General features: G+C 54.4%; 1 protein-coding gene across 11 annotated transcripts in view; it reads left to right on the top strand.

The window, feature by feature from the left end:
- The window catches only part of TNS1 (tensin 1), a 221,249-nt gene that overhangs the window by 83,080 nt on the left and 115,007 nt on the right, over window positions 1–23,162 (top strand). Inside the window, exon 1 of one of the 11 annotated variants that reach the window (XM_070422110.1) lies at window positions 7,866–8,062. The exons of 9 other annotated variants lie outside the window; for them this stretch is intronic. Coding sequence is in view for 1 of the 2 variants with exons in the window: in XM_070422106.1 (XP_070278207.1) it covers window positions 8,342–8,353 (12 nt within the window). In the remaining variant the exon portion in view is untranslated. Of the gene's footprint in view, window positions 1–7,865; window positions 8,063–8,237; window positions 8,354–23,162 lie in introns of those variants that run through there. One more of the 11 variants, XM_070422106.1, reaches the window with a different exon arrangement.

Here is a 23,162-nt window from a genome sequence, read left to right as displayed (position 1 = left end):
GTTTTATCACAGGGCCTGGCACACAAGTGCTCATTGGCTGTTAGGCTTTAAGTCTCCCTCCCTCCCTCCCTCCCTCCCTCCCTCCCTCGCTCCCTCCCTCCAGCACTCGGTTCTTTCCCTTCACATGGCTCAGCCGTCCTCGTCCTCATGTGTTTGTGTTGTTGTTGGTTCGGTGTCTCTTTCCTCCTCTGGACCAAGTGCTCCTTGAGGGCAGGCGCTCTGCTCTGTCCAGCTTTGCTCATGTTCCACCTGCCTCTCAGCACACGGCCTGGCCCACTGCAGGCGCTTATACCACATTTGTTGAGTGAATGGGTGAATGAATGAACGAGTGAGGGCCAACTGGAAATGGACCAGCCCCAGAGGAACACCGGGAATGTGGAAAGATCCAGAAACTGTGAAAGAGTGGGACTGTCCAGCCTGTGAAGCAACTGCTCTGGGAGCTTGTGAGCATGTGTGTGTGTGTGTGTGTGTGAGAGAGAGAGAGATATTTGAATGCACTTTGAAGGGCTCTGCTTGCTGAAGCAGAACCAGGAGCCACCGGGAGCAGGTTTCCACTCTGGCGGGAGCTCTTGGGTGCGGGAGGGGACCTGAGGGCTGGAGTGAGCAGGGCTGGCTGAGCTTCTGCCAGGCCCAAGGAGAGCCCTGCATGGGACAGGGTGCGGACTAGCCAGGCCCCGAGGTCCCATGTGCTTCGATGCTGCTGTTTCAGTTAGAAGGCTCGTAGCAATCGGCTGATGTCTCTGAACTTCAGTTTTCTCATCTAGAAAATGGGATTAATTATGGTCACTACCCATAGGGTTGTTAGGAGGGTTAAAGTGAGTGAATTTGCACAAAGCTGCAAGAACAGTGCCTGGCACACGGAAAACACTCAGTAAATCTGAGTGTTTATTAAACAGGGCCAAAGAGATATAGCGGAAGGAGAGATGAGCTGTGACTGTGGGATGGGGAGGGGGTGATGGCTTCTTTGAAGGAATAGGATGTGGGGGGAGTATGGAAGGAGCATGGAGGGCTTCTCTGTGCTAGACTCTGTGCTCAGAGTGGTTAAGTCACTTCCCTGAGGTCACACAGGCAGTGGGTGGGGTGGCCAGGCTTCAGACTAGACTCCAGAGCCTGGACTCTCTCTCCTCCACTCCTGGGCTCTGTGAGTCTCAAATCCGGGAGGGATAGCACCTCATTTCAAGGTGGAGCAAAGTGATTACCGTTAGTATCTGTGGGGTGAAATCTAAGTCCTCAGGAGGGAAGTCTTCCACTCTCTCCAACCCTGAAAGTGCTCTAGAATTAAAAAAAAAAAAAGTATGGGGAGAGGGTGAGTGATGAAATTTTGGCAGTTCATTGCCACAGAGCAAAGGGCAAGGAGAAACTGTCCTAAGAGGAACATGGGAGGAATGAGGTTAGATGTTAAGGAAAAGGAAGGGTGAGATGAGCAGTAGATTGAAGGGTGCTGGAAAGGGAAGCAGCTACACCAAAGAGTGAGGAGGTGGGGGAAGGCCATGCAGGTGATGAGAGGAGAGAGAGGAACTCAAGGTTTGGTGGGAGTTGGGCCAGTGGGCAGCTCCAAACTTTGGGCAAGGGGCCTGGTGGGGCCAGTCCCCACAGGGCCACTGGGCAGTGGCAAGGGATGTTTTGACAAGCACACAAGCCAGCCTGGCACAGCATGTGGTGAGCCAAAAGTTCAGCCACTGGCCCAGCTCCTTGCTTCCTCCAGCCTGGTAGCCGGCTTAGCTAAAGGGCAGCTCTCTTGCTGGGCCCAGCATACTCCCCACTGACCCGCACCACAGGCCTGGCCTTGTCAGGTTGCTGTCCTGTCCTTAGCAGCTGCTCAGCTTCGGGCTGTTTCTGCTTCTTGGACATTCAGAGATAAATGGGAAATGGTCCCAGGCTTCAAGGAATTCGCAAATGAAGGGGCAGAGAGACAATGGAGGTGTATTTGCCCTGGCTCACTTTCCCAAAGTTTATCATGTATTTGATGATGCCTGCTGTGTCCTTTCTTTATTATCTGAAATGAAATCGGGCCCAATTTCTTGAACCTTCCTTGTGTTTTTATTCCACAAATATTTACTGAGTGTTTACTGCTGTCCTCCTCTGGATGTCCTTTGATTTATATAGTACAGAAGAGAACGCATTTCTGATGCTGTCTGAGCAGCATGGAGTAAAGTGCAACCTCCTTTGGTCTGGGTTCTATACCTTTATTAATGTAACCCAAAGTACATTTACCTTTTGGGGGAAGCTGTATCCTACTGCAGGGTATGGAAAACAGAACTAAATTTCTGTTTTCACGAAATCTTAGAGCTTCCCCTACATGAACTATTATTTATTCCGTTTTTTAAAAAATGACTTTTGAACCTTAGTTCAGGACTTTAAAGAGAAATGTTCCCTTATTAACTGTAGCCTTTTCATAAAGTCAGTTTTGCATTTCAATTCATTTCAGCATCTTAGCTCTTCTTTCTGCCCCCCGCACCTTTGTGTACTTGGTAAACCTCCATTCTTCACCTAAGTTACTGATAAGTATGTTGGACAAGCCAGGGCAGAGGACGGAGCCCTTTGGCAAGTCAGGAAGCTGACACTGATCTATTAATCAACACCTCTAGGAATCCACTTGGCTTTCTACCTCGTCTTCAAGCATGTCATCACTGTTCCTGCCAACACCATCCTGAAATCCAGATAGTCTAGGTCTGGGGGATTCCTTGACTGTCCAGTCCAGGAACCTTATAATATTGGGGTTAGGGTGGTGGACATAGCTCTGTGAGGGAGGACTATGGGCTCTCTGAAGAGATCCAGGCTGAAGCCAGTGATCATCCCTGGGGTTGGCCCGAGAAGAATCCTGCTTGGAAACTGAGGCAGGCTCAGAGGAGGGAGGGTCTGCCAGCAGGTGTCTTAGGAACAGGCTGTTCGAAGGCTGTTTCCCCCTTGCTTTCCTATCTTCTGATCCTCTGCCCTCAGACTAGGGTGCATATCTGAGAGTAGGAAGCTGGAATGTAGGAGGCCTGGCCCTTCTCCCTCCCTGGGGGAGTGTGTGACAAAGGGCTGGAGACTATGCCTCTTTCTGCACTTTGAGAGATAATGGAAATGTGTGCAAATGAGATGTAAGTAGGGGACGCTGGTGGTAAGAAGGAGGTGCCCCTGCTGCAGCCTCAGTCCAGCTTCGACTATGATGACCATGATGAATAGAAAGGGAAGTGACCAGTGACCTGGGCTGTAGAGTCTAGTCTTAGGAAGGAAGGGAGGGAGAGGGGCTCTGGGGCAGCAGGGTGGGGCATGGCTTCTGGAGTCTGCTATGGGGGAGCCCTGGTGAGGAGGGTCCCAGGGTGTGACCTGAGATGAAAGCATCCTGGCGAACAGCCCCAATCATCTCTGGCTGTGGAGGTGTGGGAGGGCAGTAGACAGAAGGAGGAGGACGCAACCCAGATGCATAGACATTGACCAAATGGCTTAGGTGACCCCCCCGCCCCCCCCGGGTCTGGCTCCCACCTTTCTGTGTTGTGTTCAGCAGGATTCTGAGGCCCAGGGCCTTGCTCCTGGGGACCTGGGCATGTGGCCCTGCTTTCTCTGTGGTAGAGAGGGAGGAAGAGAGTGGAGGCCAAGGGCACTAGAGTGGGAGGCCCCTGCAACTCCCCTGGAGGCCACTCCTCCGCCATCCTAGGAAGGTGAGTGTTTCAGGTCAACTCAGTCCAGCTCAGAGGAACTTCCCCTTAGTTGTGTCAAAACCTGGGAATCTGTCCCCTTGAGAGTGTAGGTCACATGACACGATGCCCTCCAGAGGGAGCCTTGAGGCCCGGAATTCCCAGTTGTGTCATGTGGTGACACAGCCTTGAGTCGGAAGATGTGAATTCAGATTCTGTCCTTTTATCAGCTGCTGTAATTTGGGGTGAATCACTGAAGTGCTCAGAGCCCACCTCTAAGGCTGGGAAAGAATCGGAGCCACTTCCCAAGTTCTCATGGGGGCCTGCGAGGAAAAGCCCGTGGGCAAGGCTTGGGGCAGGGCAGGCACTTCAATGACGATGAAAAGAAAACGAAGGGGCCCTGGCTGGTGTGGCTCAGTGGATAGAGCATCGGCCTGCAGCTGAAAGGTCCCTGGTTTGATTCTCCGTCAGGCACAGGCCGGGTTGCTGGCTCTATCCCCAGTAGGGGGTGTGCAGGAAGCAGCCATCAATGATTGTCTCTCATCATTGATGTTTCTCTCTCTCTGTCCCTCTCCCCTTCTCTCAGAAATCAATTTTTTAAAAAATGAAGGCAGAAAGGAGAGCAGCTCCAGGTCGATCTCCACCCCCTACTGTGGGGGCTGAGCGGCCAGAGAAATCTGGATTCAGCACTCTTGGGCCATCTTTCTCTTGACTATCTTTGTCCTTCTCTGCCTCTCTGTGTCCCTCTGTCTTCCTTTCTGTTATGTCCCCTCATTCCCCAACGAAGGGCTTAACTCAGCACCTGGCCCCAAGACACACAATTCATTTTGCCTGCTTTTCTCAATGGCCTCTCTGTGGCTCCAGAGCCACCCCCACCCCCAGTTCTGTCTCTTTCCTCCTTCTGGGTCCCTGTTTCTGACCCCCTCTTTGTCCCACTCTCCTCCTGGTGCTCCTGCCCTCTGTTTCTCCAGCTTCTATCTCCTGTGAACAGGCATCCATTGACTGCTCACTAGATGCCAGGCACTGCCCTGCTCCTGTTGGGTCCTGTGTGTCTCCGTGCCTCCTGATGCTGTCTTCTCTCCTGCTGCCCCATAGGCCTCCTGCCCTCCCATCCCCCAGCTCCATTGGGCTCCAACACTGGTGTTATTCAGTTTTATGAGAAACCCCCAGGCCTACCCCTGAACGGACCAACCACAACTGGAACCAGATGTGCAGTGCTGCACATGGAGGTTGGGAGGGAAGGAGAGAGAGAGGGAGGAGGGAAAGGGGTCTGGGCTGGCTCGAGGGGACTGGGGGATGGGAGATGGGAAACCCTGGGAATTCTGAGCCTTCATTGGCCAGGAGGAGAAGGAGTGGGGAGTGGAGAGAAAAGGGGCTGAGCAGGCTTCTGCACAAAACAGTTCTCACTCTGTGTGTTTGTGTAAATGATGTTACAGACACTGGGGAAAGCGGGGGTGGATGATCATTTGTGGGACAGCTCTTGGAAATAAAGGGGAAGGCTGCTCCTCTTCTTTGAAACCTTTTAGCTCCTTGACTTCCTGTCTGTGTGGTTTCTAGAGACTTGCTGAATTCATGGTTCTGTGCCCAGGTGCTGGGAAAGAGGGGGTGATGTTGGGATGGGGGGGGGCGCGTGGAGCGTTTCACCACCCAAGCCTTCCTGAGAGCAGCTGGAGAAGGGTGTCTGTCAGAGTCCCCGGGATCTGCTGCAGACCTGGGTGGATGGGATGTACCTGGGACATCGTGTATCTAATGGTCCCATGTCTTAGTATGAGCAGTTTTTCTGTCTGTGATTATATAGCTTTGAAGATAAAAGTCTGCCAACAATGATCTTGGTACAACCTTGTGCAGAATTAAGCATTATAAGTGCCCCTTTATTCAATTTTTTTTACCAATTGCCCATCTGTCCATCTCTTCACCATTTACTTATTCATTTCACCTTTATTGAGAGCCTGTTATGAGTCAATCTTGTGCTAGGCACTGGACAAATTAGGGAAGGGGAAGGAAAGGTAAACAAATCTTTGCTCAACTAATGGGAGATACAGAAGTGCGCCCAACAAGTATATATCTTAGCATTAGTAGACTAGCAAGAGCCTTGGGTGCTCAGGGGGATGGTGCCTACCAACTGGTGTGGCTGGAGAAGGATCCACGAAGGGTGTGGCTTTGGAATTGAGCTCTGAGCACTGATGAGTAGACTCAAGAGGCAGTGCCATCACAGGGGGCTCTGGATGCCCTGCTGTAGAGCTGGGATTGGATGGTCGGGAGCAGGGGTGTCGTGGGGGAGGAGGGGAGCAGGGACTGTTTGATGTCAATCAGGATAAGGGTCGGGAAGAGATGGGGAGGATGACACTTCTGCTGTGCTGTGACCCAAAAGGGGCACCTTTTATTTTCATAACAGACTTGCTACCCACCTCTAGGGGAGCCTAGTTTGCCGACATGAAGTCCTCACTTCCCTCCCCTGACTAGGACTGATCCAGCCCAAGAGCAGCCCTTGGTCTGCAGGGGGTGTGGGGTCAGGCAGGATAAGGCTATTAGGAGTCACCTTTGCCCCAGAATTGGGGCTGGAGAGGGCTGGGCAGGGGTCCGGGAGGCCTGGGCCAGGTTTCCCTACTTAGTCCAACAGTCTTAGAGGGGAGTGCTGTGGGGCCTCGTCCCCTCCAGCTCTGGCAGTACCCACCGCTCACAGACTGAGGCTGCTGCCAGGGCTGGTAGGTTCTGTGATGCCAGAATTTGGGACTCTGGGAACCCAGACTTCTCACCTGGGAGGGGATGAGGTCATCTTGCTCTGGAGGGAGAGGTGGGTATAATGACACCTCTACTTCCACCTTCGCCATGCGCGGTCCTGAGAAGTGCCCCTCTCCCAGCCAGCCTCAAGGTTTCCCTGTTCCTAATGGGGTTGGAGAGCAGCTCTCTAAAATGCTGACCATCTCCCCTATGATGCTGGCCCCCCAAATGCTTGTCCCTCTGGACCCCTCCCCTGTCACTTTATTCTTTGGAAAATTGAAGCCTAGGGAATGGTTTGGTTGGATAACAAAATGGGTGAGTGTTAGAAGTGAAAAAAGAGCTTGAATAACTTTGGCTCCAATCTCATTGTACAATAGGGTAAACTGAGGCCCATAGATTGGGTCCCTGGCCCAGGACCTCACAAGAAGCTGGGCCGGATGGGAAAAAGAAGGGCCTTTCAATCTCTGAAGGGCTCCCACTTTATACCAGCCTGTGTTGTCTTGGACAAGTCCCCTAACTGCTCCAAGGTCACCGTCTTCAGCTAACATAGCAGGGTGACTCCCAGATTCAGTGAGAAAGAAATTGTTTAAGAGCCTGGCATACATTAGGTGTGCAGCAAATGACTTTTCCCTTCCCCTCCAAGTAATCCTATCTGCTTCTTCACTCTTGTCATTTATATGGCACTCCAAACTTTTCAAATCGCATTTCCCCCAATCTTTTAAATTATAAAACCATTTGTACATATAAAAATGTTGAAAGGATTTATGGTAAACACCGTGGATTTGATAATGAACACTTTGGCATATTTGCTTTCTCCCATTTCTATCTCCCTATCCATCAACTCATCTTATTTTTTTTTTATGTGTTCAAAGGGAATTGAAGCATGCATTTTATTAGAGTTCAATTCAAATCACTTTTGCATTTACAGTCACAAGTGTCCATAAGGAAAAAACAGATTCAGAAGTGAGATTCTAGCCCAGCCGGAGTAGCTCAGTTGGTTGGAGCATTATCCTGTTCATCAAAGGGTTGCCAGTTTGATTCCTGGTCAGGGCACATACCTGGATTGTGGGTTCGATCCCCAGTTGGGGCGCTTACAAAAGGAAACTGATCAATGAGATTCTATGTCATCAGTCACAAGATGAGTGCTCTACAGAAGTTGAGGGTTGCTGTTTGTCATCATCATCATTATTATCATCATCTCACCAAACATCCTTGCCCACCCAGCAGCCCTTTGGCCATTTCTGTGCAGCTGTGTCTCTTCCATGGGATCCTGCCCCCTTTCCCTACTTCGGCCCCACAAGCCCTTTGGCCCCTCCCTGCTGGTCCCCAGGGAGGCTGCTGGGCATGCCCTGTCCCAGGTGCCTGTGCCCTGCCACTGCCAGCCTGGCCCGAGCTGGGTGTGAGTGCTGCAGGGGTTAAAGGAGGCGGCCCGCGGGGCGGGCTGCTGGCCAGCTCCGGGAAGGAGGCGGTGCAATGCTTGCCCGCCAGCCACCACCAGGGGAGGGATCTGGGCGAGCAGCGCCCTCGCTCAGTTGCTCCCAGCAGTGGCCCTGGGGCCAGCTCTGCTCCCTGTGCCTGCTCCCCACCTGGACACAAGGCTCACTCACGCCCTCCTCTTGGCAACCAGCTTCTTGCCAGCCACAGCTGCTGCCCCATCACTGCCCACCGCCCTGTCCCGTGAGCCTAGACCCACCCCACCCTGGGGCTCCTCTGCCGGAAAGGTGAGTGTGGCGGTGCGTGTGCTGCTGGGCTGTCCTTACACATGCTGTCAGGACCGCTGATCTGGGTGTAAACTAGGGGAGGAGGAGGTCAGCCCTCCCGGTCACATGTCTGTGAGCGAGGCTAGCCCCTCAGGCCAACCTGTCAGTCCTCCTTCAGATGTGTCTGAGATTTTTGCAGGCATGTCTGGGGTGCGGTTGTCCGTGCTTGGAGGGGGAGAGGCCAGTTAGAAGGAGTTTCGTTTGCTGGGGAAGTTACTGGTGTCGGTGGCCGCTGGACCCATGGCAGCAGAGGTGAGTGGGCAGGGACACATCTGCCGAGGAAAGGGGGGCGTGGGGAGGATTTCGTCTCCAGCCCTCTCTTCCCCAACTGCCTGCCCATCACTGGGATGCCTGGGGGAGAGGATCCTGAGGAGAGCAGGCATTTTTCCTCTTGGTTTCTCTCCCTGCCACCACAGGAGCTGTTATTGGGCCCCTTTCTCCTCCTTGGGGTTCTTCTTGCTCCCATCTCTCATCTCCCAAGGGCTGGCCATGGCTGCTAGGGAAGGCCTGGCAGGCCCGGGAAGGTTGGAGTTAAAAAGCACTCCTCTCCGCTTGGGTCCATGCTCCCTTGCCCATGGGCACAGCCTGGCATGAGTGCCCCCCTGCGCCCTCCTCCAATCAGCATCTTACTCCTTCCTCACCCCTCTGGGCAGAAATGGCTAATCCAGGTGGTTAATGAACAGACACATACAGCTGCCTTTCACTCCCTCTCCTTCCTTTCCCCCACCCCTGACCCCCGCCGATGCCCTGCCTGCCACCCCCTCCCAAGCTGGAGAATCCATATAGAGCTAATCTCTGTCTGTCCCTCGCCCCCCAGTTCAGGACCAGGGCCAGGACTGCCTGCCCAGATGTGTCCTACAAGAGGAAACTGAGAGGGGAGTGGCCGAGGGTGACCAGGAGAGGCCTGCTGTGCTCCCAAGCTGGGCTCCCTGCAGGGGGTGCACCGGGGTTAGAGGACAGGATGGGTGCTGGGTAGGGGAGGGCAGGATGGGCGGTGGTGGGTGAGGCCAGCAGGGGATTGGAGCTAGGGTTTAGAGTCTCTGGGGGCAGGGGCATCTTCTGGAAACCCCAGCGCCTGTTCCTTGTGGCAAAGCCAAGCCAGGGGGGTCAGGAGGGTGTGGAGGGAGCACTCTCTCCCATTGAGTCTCTGCCTGGCCCCTTCCTGAAGCTGCCTGGGTGGGGTGGGGACCATTGTGGCTCTGACTTGGCCTTAAGTTGCTCTTACCCCTGCCAGCTGGCAGCTACTTCTGTCTCCCCCACCCTCACTGTCCCCCAGGACCTCAGCGCTTGCTACAGCTGAGCCACCTCTGCCCGACCCCCCGGCCCAGGGTGTGGAAGGGAGGACCTGGACCTAGCCCTGGTTGGGAAGCTGGGTGGGAGGCCTCCGAGTGGGCCCAGTGCTGGGTTCCTGTGTGGGGTTGGCCTTGACTCTGCTGCCCATGGAGGGCCGGGGCCTGGGAGGGTCTCGGAAAGTCTAATAGGACCGCCAGTGCTGACAGCCAGGACTGATCGGTGGTGGAGGAGGCAACTGCAGAACCTCTTCCTCCAAATCCCTGGCCTTGAACCCTCTGGCTGTCCTCCCCTCTCCCCCAACCCATACTTTTTCATACTCCACTTTCCTCAGAGCACCAATTTGGAGTCTTCACCGGGGCTGTGGTGCCCAGCATGATAAACCCAGGATGCTGGTGGCCAGGTGGAGGGGAGCTGGGCTGGGGCGCAGCTGAGTTCAGAGATGAGGTTCCCCTCTTCTTGTCAACCTTGGGGTTTGGGAACTCTCAGTTCCGTTTCTTCTGAGGTGGGAACAGAAAGCCGAGGGGCAGAACGGATTTGTGTCGGTGAAGGAAGCTCACTTGGCTCGAGTTTAACGAAGGGCTTTCTAACAAGCCTGGCAGGTCCTTGAGAGAACAGCTGCCTTGTAAGGTAGTGAGCTTCCCGTCTCGGGGGGAGTTCAGACAGAGACTGGATAACAGCTCAGAAGGATTCCTGAGTTGGGATGTGGTTAGAAGGGATGACCTTGAAGGTCTCTTGGGATGCCGAGGTCCTGGGATTCTTGGAGTTGGGAAATTCTCTGACACGCGGATTGGGGAGCAGAAGGGGGGTAGCCTCTGGCCTGGGTGGGCATGGAGGGGGACCTGGCAGGGCAGGGCCTTCAGGTTTGGGGAACAGAGAGCCTGCTCGCTGCCCTCACACCCATTGCTCAACCACCCACTGCTCTGCCCCAGCTGCTTCCTGCAAAGATCCTGAGTTTCTTCCGATTCCTCTTGTCCCGCTCCAAGCCTTGCCCTGCTGGTTAACCCCACAGTCTCTGGACAGACCTGTGGGCCGCGTGACACTCTGGGGTCGGAAGCAACACAGACCTCTACCCCGCCTCCCCGAAGTCACAGCCCATGTCCCCCCTAAGGGGCTGACTCTGCCAGTGTGCCAGGACGGGGAGAGGAAGGGTTGCTTCCAGGTTGGGCAGCTTGAACCCCTGCCCAGTTTGCGCACCCCCCAAAAAGGGGCCTCCCCAGCCTGCCTGGAGAGGGTAGGCAGAGGAGTGGTGCCAAGATCCAAGGTGCAGAAAAACCCAGGGGCAACTCTTTTTTAAGCCTCAGTTTCCAAATTTGTAAATAATACAATGTTGTTGGGGCAGCTTGAAGTGGTTTGTGTAACTAGCAGTCGGGGGTAGGAGCCAAGAGTGCGTTCACCAAGGCCTCTCGGGGAGCAGGGGAGGTGCAGGCCACCTCACCCCCCTGCTCTCCAGACCTGTTTTCCTAGGTGAGCGCACGCGCGTGCGCGCGCGCGGGGTGTGTGTGTGTGTGTGTGTGTGTGTGTGTGTGTTGGCATTAAAGATCCCTGTACACCTAACCTCCGGTGGCTTGGGTTTCCCATGATGGGAGTGTCAAGGTGGGCTTTTGGGTGGGTGCCCTCCAACCGATGCCCTGTGACCCCTTTTCTCCTTAGTGGAGAGCATGAAGGAGTAGGGTCTGAGGTCATCCCAGTCAACCCTGCCTCCAGTCAGGGATGAAGTCCTTTCCAGTGTCTAACTTCAGTCCCCTGTCTTGAGCCAGGGACTAGGTGGGGCTGCTGAATTAGAACTTCTTCACTCTGGTTCCACAGAGACTCAGAGAGCGATGGGATGGCCCGGTGTGTGGGGCAGGACAAGGAGATGCTGAATATGCCCTGGAGCTCAGAGAAGTCAAGGTGGGTGGGGGGAGCAGGGGTGAGGCAGCAAAGGCTCTCAGCTGCAGGCAGTTCTGGCTCTTGGCTTACTTCTGGGCCCTAAGTCTCTTTCACCCCAGAAAGGGCACGGAGGCCCAGCTGAGGGATGTGTACAGAGGGATGGCAGAGGAGTCAGGCAGGAAAGCCCTCCCTCCCAGCTGCTGGACTCTGAAGAAAGCAGATCAGAAATGGGTGTGGCGTGCGGAGAGGGAGAGCGGTTTGGGATACTGGAGCCAGGACTTTGTCCCCAGCGCTGTACCCCCAAGGCCCTGGCTCCTAGCTTTCAAAGCTATTAGGCATGCAGAGGTGTGGGCACCACTGAGCTGGAACGAGGGCAGTGGGGGCGGCAGTGCTGCCAGCCTGGTAGGCCATGCCCACCTCCCTGGGTGCCCCTCCATTATGCATGGTCACACTGGCCCAGCTCCTTCCTCCTTGCAAACAGCCCGAGGCACTTTCCCATCACAGCAGGCACAGCTGGGGCCCTGGTTGACTCTACCCAGTTTGGTGCTTTGGCCTTCTTCCTACTTGTCCGCACCTTGGTTTTCCTCGGGGAGGGTGGCTGGTCTCCACGGAGCTGGAGCTTGTGTGGGGTGGGAGTGGTGTGCCCAAGCCAGGGCTAGGCTGGGCTCTGTAATCCCTGCCTTTTTAGGGCTAGAAGCCTGTAGCTCAGGCTGGGTGTTCCGGGAGGCAGAAGGGACTGGTCCAGAAGGGCGGGGTATTGGAGAGTTGATGGGGACAGAGGGGTTCCAGGAGTGCCTGAATGGAATCCTATTCTTCTTCCATATGGGAGGGTCCCAGTCCTATATCCGGTCCCCTTCCCAGGCTTTCTCCAGCAGAGACTATGGGACCCCTCCATTTTCCTGGGCCTTGAAAGATTCCTGTGTTTAGCTGGATTACAGACTCCTCAAGGGCAGGCCTGTGCCTTTTGCAGTGCCTGGCAAAAGGCTGCTCAGCAGGAATTGACTGACTAAGGAGGGTAGAGAGGTGAGGGGTTCAGACAGGGCCTGGGGAGGATTGGCTAGAACTGGAATCAGGGCTATTCACTGAGCGATCTAGAGTGAGGCAGAAAGTGTGACTCTGGAGCCAAGCCGCGGGGCTCAACTCAGGATGACCCTGTCGCCTAGCTGTGTGGCCTTGGCAAATGACTGAGCCTCTCTGAGCCTCTGTTTCCTCAGCTGTAAACTGGGATAATAATAGTACCTGCTTCCTGGTGTGGTTGAGAGGTTCAGTGAGTTAGTTTATTTAAAATACTTTGAACAGTGCCTGGCACATAGTAAGTGCTCAATAAATGATAGCAGTTGTTATTACTATGAGTGATGGTGGTGGTGGTGTGTTCTTCCAGGAGTCCACTGCTGGGATGACCCTGTTCTCTCTTATCATGGTTGCTCCACTCATAAAGTGGGAGGATTATAGGATCAGAGAGTGGAGGAGATGGTGGGATTATGTTTCCTCAAGGGATCATAGCATCAGAGCCCAGAGAACAGACTTCCCTCCTCTCTCTCTCTCTCTCTCTCTCTCTCTCTGACTGGCGGTGGGGTGGGGGGAAGCAGGGAGCTAAGGGGACCTCAAGAGACCTTGACTGCCCAGGGAGCCGATGCAAATCCGTGTTTATGGAGGACTCTGAGAAAGTTGCATCACTGTAAACAAGATGCATGATTACAAACTAGTCCAAGCTCCCCTTCTTGGATTCTGTCCCATCCCTTGATGAGAGTCACTGGATTGGAGACTCCCAGGCCTGGCAAGGACCTGCCCTGACCTCCAGGCAGGCTGCTCTTGACCATGGACTGTACTCCTAGGGGTGGAATCTATATTTTAAAGTGGGATTCCCAAAAGTCTGCTGCAAGTACCCTTCAGGTCTCTCTGAAGTCTAATTTGCATCTCCTTGCTGCAACTTTAGTTCCATCACCTGTTGGTAGGAGGTGGGGAGAACGGTGGCCAGCCCGTCCTGCATGCTGTATTGGTAAGCTTTGAACCCATGGTAGGGGCCTGCTCCTGGCCACACTCCCTCTCCATCTCAGGCCCCCGCTCTCTCTGAAGTCCTCTGCTTTCCAGAGCCCCTGACAGTCCTCATTAGCAGGGGTCAGCCCTCAAGGCTTGCTTAAGCTGCACTCTCCACCTAGGCCTGGTTCCCACCCAAGGAGGCTGTGCTTGCTTGGGGTCAGGTTAGGGTAAGCACCACTTCCGGACCCCTGGCCCACCCAGTTGCAGCTGCAAAAGGCATTAGCTTTTTCTTGGAGAAAGAATGGGCTTGGGTTGATGATGATGACAGCTGGGAAGGGTTCCTGAGCTCAGCCTAGCCCCATGTTGCTTCCCCTTCTCAGCCCCCCTGCTCACCTCTGCTCCATTTCTAGGCCATTGCTCATGTAGAGGAGGGGCTCACCTTTAATCCTTCACCTTGACCAGACCTGAGCAATCCCCTGGTCTATCATAACCCTTTATAGGGAGCAGTCAGTCTATGGGGTCAGCACTATGGGGCTTGGTGCTGGGGTGGGGTGGAGGGGTGGGCAGAGGGCTTCAAGGGAGTGTAAGATAGGATGTGTCCCTGTGGCCCAGAACAGGGGAGTGCAGTGCTCTTGCTGTGTCCCTGGACTCTGGATGAGCCCCTTTTCTCACTGTGCCTCAGTGTTCTTACCTATAAGACAAAGGGCTGGAGAGACTCTGGGCTGGAAGTCTGTGAGTTCATCCATCTCCCTGCAGGAGCCTCCCCTGGTCCTGGCTTCAAACTTCACCTTGGATTGACCTTGCTTCCCTCCCGGCCCTGCCCCCACCTCTGGCAGTGGCTGGCAGGAAGTCCTGCTGATTAGGGCCCTAATCACCGGCTGAGACTCGAGACTCCCAGAAACAGTCAAGCTGGTTGAGCAGAGAGGAGCTATCAGGAAGGGGGGTGGGCACAGGGAGAAGCCCCTTCCCAGGGGCTGGGGGTTCTGGGCACATGAGGCCCCTGATTGTTTACTTAAAAGCCTTTTTGGCATTGATACTATAGGGACATAGTGGGGGCAGGGGGCATGGGTGTGGGGCCTGGACCCCCAGCTCCTAAGGAAGGCTGGGAACTGTGGTCTAGTGGGAGAGAAAGGGGAGTAGAGAGAGGGTTTCTGCAAATTGCAGAGGAGGTGTCAAGCAGAAAGCAGTGTGCACGAACTGGTGGAGTGGAGAAAGCTTCAGAGAGGAGGTGCCATTTGAGATGGGTTTTGAAGGTTGGGAAGGAGTTCTGCAGGAAGGAAAAGGGACAAAGACCTCTTTGGGCACAGGGGAAAGCATGCACAAAGGCACGGTGGCACACATGTGAATATGGATCAAATAATGGCCCCAGCCCTGTCTCACAGTCAGACAGGCCTGAGGTTCACTCCCAAGCTTGCTAGCTGAGTGACCTTGGACTGAGCCTTGGTGCCTGCATCTGTAAAGCGCGGTTAATATTCCACCTCATGGAGCGTCGATGGGGATGAGGTGAGACCCTGTTTGTGAAGTGCTTAGCTCAGTGCCTGGCACAGGAAGTGATGTGTATGGGAAGGGTGGCTTTGGAGAGAGCCTGGAGGTGCAGCTTGGGGTCCAGCCTTGAGGATTCTCTGGGCCATGTTAAAGAGGGCAGCAGCAGGGAGCGTTCACATAGGAGAAACTTGATGAGCTTGTTGTTGGGTGAGATTATTAGGGCAGTAGTGAAGATGAACTGGCCCAGGAAGACCTGGGACAGGCCATAAGCCAAGGCCCCTGGAGTCCCATGTTCAAATTCCTCAGCCTCTAGGGATGGGACATCCTCTCGCAGTCTTTACTTCTCTGGATCAGGAGGCTGAGGAAGCACTGAAATCTCCCTGGGAGATCTTTCAGGCCAGACAGAGCCCTCCTTGGCAAGGGTTCCCACAGGCTGAGACGGGCATGGACAGACTGCAGCAGGTGGGAGTGAGGGCAGACTGCAGGCAGCTCCAATTTCTAAGGAACCGAAAGGCTCCTTTCGGAAGCATCCTTCGCCATCCACCTGGCACTCACTATTGTTCAATGAATGAATGAACAGGAGCGTCCCCTAGCCAGGGCGGAGGAGCCTGCCTGCTCAGAGGCAGCGGGTGCCCCACCTGACTATGAGTGTCTGCATGGGGCTGCCTGTCCAGAGGCAAAAGGGATGTCAGGTGTTGCAAAATCCAGGTGCCTGGCCTGTTGCAGGGGCTCAGTGGCTGCGTGGATGAGGGAGTGGGGATTTAAGGAGCTTTAACTTCCTGGATCAAGGACCTGTCACGAGGTGGTGTGGCATGGGGATCAAGATCACAGACTCTGCAGCCACAGTGTCTGCGTTCGAATCCTGACTCCACCTCTCACAGGCTGTGTGACTGTGGACAACTTACCTAGTCTGCCTGTGCTTCATTTTACTCAGGGGTCCTCAAACTACGGCCCGTGGGCCACATGCGGCCCGCCGAAAACATTTATCCGGCCCATCTGGTGTTTTTGCCGCCTCTGTGTGCATAGGAATTTGTTCATAGTTTTTTTTTTTAAACTATAGTCCAGCCCTCCAATGGTCTGAGGGACAGTGAACTGGCCCCCTGTTTAAAAAGTTTGAGGACCCCTGATTTTACTCATTGGTGAAATGTGGGAAACAAATAAAACTGAGTCCTGCGTGCAGGCCGTGCTGTGTGCCCTTGGTTATTATTACTGTTATTGCTCTTACTGTGGTTGGTGCAGGGGGAGGGATGGGGCAGGGGCAGGGATAAGGGCAGCTGCCAGAGGAGGAAGGGGGAGCACAAGAGGTAGATGAGACTCCTCTGGAGAGCCTTCTGAGCTGCCTGGGACAGCGTATAGTACTGAGTGGCTTCTGCTGTGGCCAGCTGAGCTGAGCTGCGCTGGGCTGAGCGTGGGAGCGGAGGCAGCGGGCAGGCCTGGATTCCAGGCTGGAGCCCTGGGAGAGCAGGGGCCAGCAGGGGGGAGGAGAGGTGAGCAGAGAGGAGGCCAGGACTCTCCCAAGTCCCCAGCTGGGACCTCAGGAATCCCTCCCATCATCTCTTGCCAGAGAGCCTGGCCTTTTAGCTCCAGGGCCTCCAGAAGGCCTGTGGTCCCTCTCCCTGCCTCCGGGGCAGATTGCTCCCGATGCCCCTTCCCTATTAGAAGGTGATTGCTCTGCACTAACCGCTGTCTGGCTGCAACTCTTTCCCTCTCTTTTCATCTTGCCTTTAGACCTCCTGTCTCCAGTGTTGTGGGATTAGTAGCTGCTTTGCAACAGGAGGGTGTGAGGGTAGACTTCTGGGGCAGTGGAGGAAGGGGCAGTGGAGAGCCTGGTGGCAGATGGCCCGTTTCTAGTTCTCCTTTGGCACGGTGTGACCTTGAGCAAGTCACGTCCCCTCTCTGGGCTTTAGTTTTCTCATTGGCAAGATGAGTTACGAGAGTCCTCCCTTTCTGACCAGTGCTCAGTTTCTGCAAGTCCATGGGTATTTCTCAACAGAGAGGCGCCCGCTCTTGGGCTGTCTAGCGTGGAGGTGGGGGCCCTGGTGGGCCTTTGGGCATCTGCTGGGAAGACAGCTGGATGCTGGGAGGGCCCTTCCAGCCCTGGGATTGGAAGGTTCTTTGTCTAGTGGCATCACCCCAGGGCAGCCGTTTCTTGGAAGAGTTTGGGGGAACAGCTGTCAGGGTTAACGGGCCAGTCTCTGGGTCTCTGTCCCAGTGACTCAGGTGGGGATGGGCTGGCAGGATTGGGGCTAGCGGAACGAGGGAGGGAGCCGGGCAGATCTGCTGGCTCCCCTTGGTCACTCTCAGGGAACAGAGTGGGAATAAGTGATGTGCTGAGGGGCGGGGTACAGAGAAGAGTGAGTAACAGTTATGAGTAACAGCTCCGTGTCTCTGCTGGGCAGGTGGCTCCTACACTGTGCAGAGCTGTCTGGGGCTCCGGAAATGCTGCTTGGAGGCCTAGCCACTGAGTCATGGCAGCGTGAGATCCACTGTCCTTGCTTTCCTTAGGAACTGGGGGTCCAGGCCCCACGTCCACGCCCCCACCCCCATGGAGAGTGCCTCCCTGAATCAGCCCCTCCCACCATCTGTCCTCCACACCCCATAGGTCCCATAGCTGCCAGATGTTGTGTTCTGAGCACCCAGGTGCCTTGGCTTGCCTAAGGGCATATAGCTCTTACAGTCTGGCTGTCCTGGGTTTGAGTCCCAGTTCAGCTGCTCAGAGCTCTATGACCCTGAACAACTTACTTTTCTCTCTGAGTTTCAGTGGCCTCATGTGGAACAAGGGAGTATTGCCTGTTGGACATGTTGTTGAAAGGTTTACATGTGATACTGTGTCTCAAGTACACAGTACGTTGTAGTTCTTAAAAGAATATGGTTGCCCTGGCCAGTGTGGCTAAATGATTAGAGTGTTGGTCCGCACACCAAGTGGTTGCGAGTTCGATTTCCGGTCAAGGGCACATACCTTCATTGCAGGTTCAATCCCTGGCCCCGGTTGGGGTGCGTGCGGGAGGCAACCAATTGGTGTGTCTCTCTCACACTGATGCCTCTCTCTCTCTCCCCTCCCCCCACTCCCCTTCCACTCTCTCTAAAAATCAATAGAAAAAAATATCCTCTGGTGAGGATTAACAAAGTAATAATGATAGTGATGTTGATATGGCTGTCCCACAGCCCTAAACTCTGTTTTGCCCCTCCTCACCCCCTCCACTCCTAGAATTCCTGCTGCAGGTCTGCATTCCATAATTTTCAGGATGTTTATGCATTATCATATCAGATCCACCCTGTGGTTTATACACTTGCTGTTCTGTGTCTGACACCTGCTACCCAGCTTCCATGAATGTGCCCTTGCCCTGACCTGCTCTTCCGGAAGGATGGGCAGGGCTTAGGTGAGTTGGGTGAGTCCAAGGGGAGTTTGCCCCTTGCCCAGCCGAAGAGAGTGGGCGGGTTCCTGTGGGCAATCGGGATGAGCTTCCAGACTCGCACCCCCGCCTCTGCTGGCTCATATTCTCTCCTCCCCGAGGCTGCCCTTGTGGGTCGCTTTGTCACTTCCTCCTAGAGCTTCCTGAAATCCACTGTCAGGGCCACACAGAAGGCCCCTCCAGTGGGTGTGTTGGTGGGGCTGCTGTGTTCCTGTCTGTGTGGCTCTGCTGAGGGTGTGGCCGGGAGTGATGGGCAGTGACTCTGCATCTGGACCTGGCAGTGGTCCCGCTGCCGCCTCCATGTGTGCCTCAGGGCGCCTGAGCGGTGTGGACGCACCCTCGCAGGATCTCTGGGTCACGGTCTCCAGCCGATGTACTCTCTCTCCTGTCCATTTCATATGTGCTTTCAGAGCCAGACGGAGCCAGGCCTTCCGCTGCCCCTCCCTCCACCCCCCTTTCCTCCAGACCTGGTTTCAGATGCATGCATCTCGGAGGTCCTCCCAGGGAACAAGGAAACATTACAGGGGGTGGATATGCGTCAGATGGAGACGAACAATGCTGGTGACGGCCAGGCCTCCGCGGGCCCTCAGTGCTGGCTTCGCTTCAAATCTCTGCTGCCCGCTAATTGGGAGTGAGAAGGGGCTTCCTGCGACGGGGCCATAGATGGATTTAAAGGAGCCACGTGACGCTGGGCTGCCCTGCCCTGGGGACCTCCTGCTTCCGGGGCTCCTGGTTTAGTCCAGCAGAGCAGATGGGGTTCCAGAACACGGGCCCTTGACTGGAGCTAATTGCACGGAACGACACACTCACTCCTGCCGCTGGCATCTGGGGCCCAGGCGTTTTCTACACGAGTGAATTTCCAGACACTGACGCTTAGGCCGTGTCAGGAGCTCAGAAAGAAGGGTGGTTTTTCCCCGATGGGAATCTTTGGTTTTGTATTATACTGTTCCAAGCTCTGACTTATGGTAGAGGGGGCCTTAGAAATCAATGATGTCTTCTTATTCTGCTATTGTTCCTCAGTTTCTTCTTCTGTAAAGTGGGCATAAGAACAGGACCTACCTCACAGGATTGAAGTGGGGAGTAGATGAGTTGAGACACATGAAATGCTTAGATTGGAGCCTGGTACCTAGTATGTGCCATACAATTTACTGATCTGTGAGGACGCTGAGGGCCAGAGAAGGGCAAGGATATCATCCGGCCCAAATAGAAGAGGACAAAGGTTTACTAAGCGTGTGCTATGTTCTGGGCATTTTGACTCGTGTCATCTCAGTCAACTTTATTTAGTCCTCCAACCACTCCGCGCAGTAGGTCTCTATCCCCATTTTATAGGTGAGGAAACGGAGGCTCAGGAAGGTTCAGGTCTTGATAGCGGCCTGTGGCAAAGTGATATTTGAGCCCATGCCTGACCCCCAGTCCAGGGCGTTTTCTCTCACGCCGCTCACCCTTTGCTTGGACACTCATGGCCTCTCCGTGAGTTTAGGAATTTGGAAATGAGGACCCACAAACAGAAGGTGTTCCAGGCTTTTAGAACTGGACTTGCTCCCAGCTGCCCCAATTTTGGTTAGAATCAGAGAGGTATGGAGTTGCGACAAGTGGCTTTAGGGGTTCAGGGAACATAAAGGCAACGGATGGGCCTTGAGGATGTGGAATTTTCTCCTGGTCACATGGGATTGGGTTTGCTTTTCATTCTACTCTTTTCTAAAAAAAAAAAGAAATTATCTATTGATTTTTAGAGAGAGAGGAAGGGAAGAGAGATAGAGAGAAACATAGATTTGTTGTTCCACTTATTTATGCACTCATTGGTTGATTCTTGTATATGACCTGGCTGGGCATCAAACCCTCAACCTTGGCATATGGAGATGATGCTCTAACCAACTGAGCTACCTAGCCAGGGCTCACCCTGCTCTTTCTTTTGGCCAGCCTTAAATCTTTTAGGAAAGGAGGTAGGCAGACATTGAGAAGGACTTCCTAATGGTCAAGAGCCTAGGGCAATGATGTGGGCATCACATAGGGAGCCTGAAGGACTAACAAAAATTTAAGGTGGCTCTTCAAATCCCAGATGTCTTTCTTTACATGTTAATGTTTCTGAAATTGGAATGCATCTTTAAACTGAAGAGTACATTTCGGGTAGCATTTCCCTCCCCTCTAAAGCTGTTAGCCACCGGGGGAAGGTCAATGGGGAAAAAAAGGAGACATATGTACTACTATTTGTAATACTTTAAACAATAAAATAAATTAAAATAAAACTGCTAGCCAGAAAAAAAAAAGAAAGAAAAGAAAAAAAAATGCTGTTAGCCAGTTGATGGTGCCCCAGACAAGCCATGGCATCTTTGAGATCTGGAAGCAGGGCCATGAACACCTGCAGTTTGCGAGGCACCAGCATGTGTGGAAGGGAGAGGCCCGTAGGCCATTGCTCTGCTGCCTGGGGAGCAGATGCTGGTCTGCTTTAAGAAGGCAAGGGGACCCTCTGCTTGTCCCTGTGCGGTTGAGTGTGGCCCCAGCCCTGGAATTCTCCCTCGGGGGCTTGGCTCAGCCCCTCCTCTCCTTCACCCCCCACTCCCTCCTCAGCAGCTCCTGAGCCCTTTGCCTTGTTGGGTTTCCCCGGCTCTTAGATTTTTTTTCCCATGCATCCTTCCTGCCTTACTGTCACAGCACAGCTTAGGGTCAAAGACTTTTGTCCCTTAAAGTTCTCATCTAAAGACAGAAACCCTCAGCGGGGAGTGAGGGGGTGGGGTGGCAGTCCCCCTCTGGGTGTAATTTCTGGAAAAACAGATGAACTTGAATCCCAGTGCAACAGCAGCCTTCCTCAGACCTCCATTACAGCAGTTACTGGCACTTTTCTCCTTCTCTGTTTGCATGCCTGCCTCCTCCATGGGGCCACAGTGCCCCTCCAGGGCCAGGCACTCTTATCCATCTGCCTCCCTAGCTGGGAGCCTGGCACCAAGGCCCTCCTTCGGTATTGTTGAATGAAGGCCTGGTCTCTTTCCCATGCTGTCTCCTCTCCCACCCTCTGTCCACTGGAACCGTGACCACAGGCCACAGCCCTTTCCTTGCTCAGATCCATTCAGGAACTTCCTAGAAGCTGTATCGTCTGTACTGAAGGCTGAGGCACCCACCTCCCTGCTTCAGAACCAGTGTCCCCTCCCCAGGCGGGAGGAGGGGCCGAACTTTCCCCTGCTCTTTGGGTTTTAGGAGAAGCAGCTCTGAAGTCTGCACGGCACGCTGCCTGTTCTTCACCTCCGCTGTGAAACAGGCCCTGCTTCCTCTGAGTCCTGCAGGCTGGGCCCCTCAGTGCTGTCCGGCTCCTCCTGCAGCTTACAGCCCCTGGAGCTCTCGCCACTGCAGCCAGCCCCAGCCCAGAGCCTTTCCATGGCTCCCTTTGGAGGCAGCTACCTATTCCAGGCTGGCCTCCTGGCCTCCAGCCCTGCCCCTGTCTCTGGCTCTGGGGACATCAGGCCCTTCTAGGGCCCTGGACATTTGCCTCAGCCCAGCCCTCAAGGCCATGCACAGTGTGCCCTCCATGAAACTCTTCCTGTGGCCCCCAGCTGGGCAAACTGGTGTGGCCCTGGACAGAGCTGAGGCTGGGCGTGCCACCAGAGTGGAACTCTGTTCCATTACTTACTGGTTGTGTGACCTTGGGCTAAGCATGTGGCCTCTTGCAGCCTCATTTCCTTATCTGTGAAATGTGCTGATAGCCCCTACCTCAGAGTGAACTTGACAGTGGGCTTCTCTGGCTGGAGCAAGGGCTCTGAGGTAGAGAGGTGAGGAATGGAACTGAAAGGAGAGTCACCCCAGGTTCCTCAGGGCCAGGAGGACCATATTAGGGCATCTGGATTGTATCCCACGATGCTGGGAGCCACGGAAGGACTCAGGCACAGGAGAGACACGACTGGATGTGCATTTTAGAAATAGCTCCTTGGCAGCCGAGTGCAGACTAGATTAGAGCGGCAGGACTGAGGCCGAGGAGACGTGTCATAGGAGGCTGTTGCAGTAATCTCTGTGATTAAGGGGACTGGGGTTGGCGGGACTGGGAGAGATATTTGGGCAGAGAAATTGTCCAGGCTTAGAGGGAGGGGGGAAGGGAGGACTCAAGGCCAACATTCTGGTTTCTGGCTTGACAACCTTGGGCCGTCAGAACTGGGGGAGCAGGGTGGTGTCAGGGCTGAGCTGGGGTGCCCAAGAGGAGGCAGGATGGAGGTAGAGCCGTGACTCCAGGATTTGGACAAGCCAAGCCCTGGGCCCAGCTGTGTTTTCTCATCTTGCTGGTGCTTCCCAGTGGCCCCACAAGTCCCACCCTTATCTCGTGACTATTGCCTGGTCCCTTTCAGACCCCTGGATTAGTCTCTTGTGCTCAAGGCCTGGCACACAGTAGGTGCTCAGTACGGGTTTGCTGAACTTCTGAATCTCCTGCTCACTAGGAGTCCATCCTAAGAAGTCTGGCCAAGCTCAGACCTCCTGGAGTCACTGATTCTGGGTATGGGTGAGTGTGGCCCCTGAGCTAGACCATTGGGGTCTTACCTTGGGTTTGAGGGGAGGGGGCAAATCTTCAGAGAAGATGTTATGCAAACAGGTCTCCAGCATGGGCTGATCTGGGTGCTGTCTTATGCCATCTGCCAGCAGGGCTCTGAAGGGGACCATCTTCAGTGAGTAGAGCCTGCTGGTCCCCCAGCCTGCCCTGCTAGGCCTCCTCTGCTGCTGCCAGGGCCTTCTGGCTGCAGCCCTGAAATGCCACATTCCTTCAAACTCAAGGGGCTGGGCACACCTGGCTCTCCCCTTGTGGAGGGTTAGGCTGATGGGCTAAGGGCTGGTGTGTGTGTGTGTGTATGTGTGTGTGAGAGAGTATGTAAGTGTGTGAGTGTGTGTGAGTGTATGAGTGTGCATGAATGTGTGTGAATGTGAGAGTGAATGAGTGTGTATGTGTGAGTGGGTGTATGAGTGTGAGTATGAGTGTGAGTGTGTGTATGCGTGCATGTGTGTGTATGAGGTGAGTGTGTGTGTGAGTGTATGAGTGTGTGTATGTG

Source organism: Myotis yumanensis, unplaced genomic scaffold (genome assembly GCF_028538775.1).
Source record: "Myotis yumanensis isolate MYYU_CA2020_CCGP unplaced genomic scaffold, mMyoYum1.0.hap1 SCAF_8, whole genome shotgun sequence".
Taxonomy (NCBI): Eukaryota; Metazoa; Chordata; class Mammalia; order Chiroptera; family Vespertilionidae; genus Myotis; species Myotis yumanensis.
Note: the sequence above shows the minus strand (reverse complement) of the source record. Positions and strands in the feature narration are given on the sequence as shown.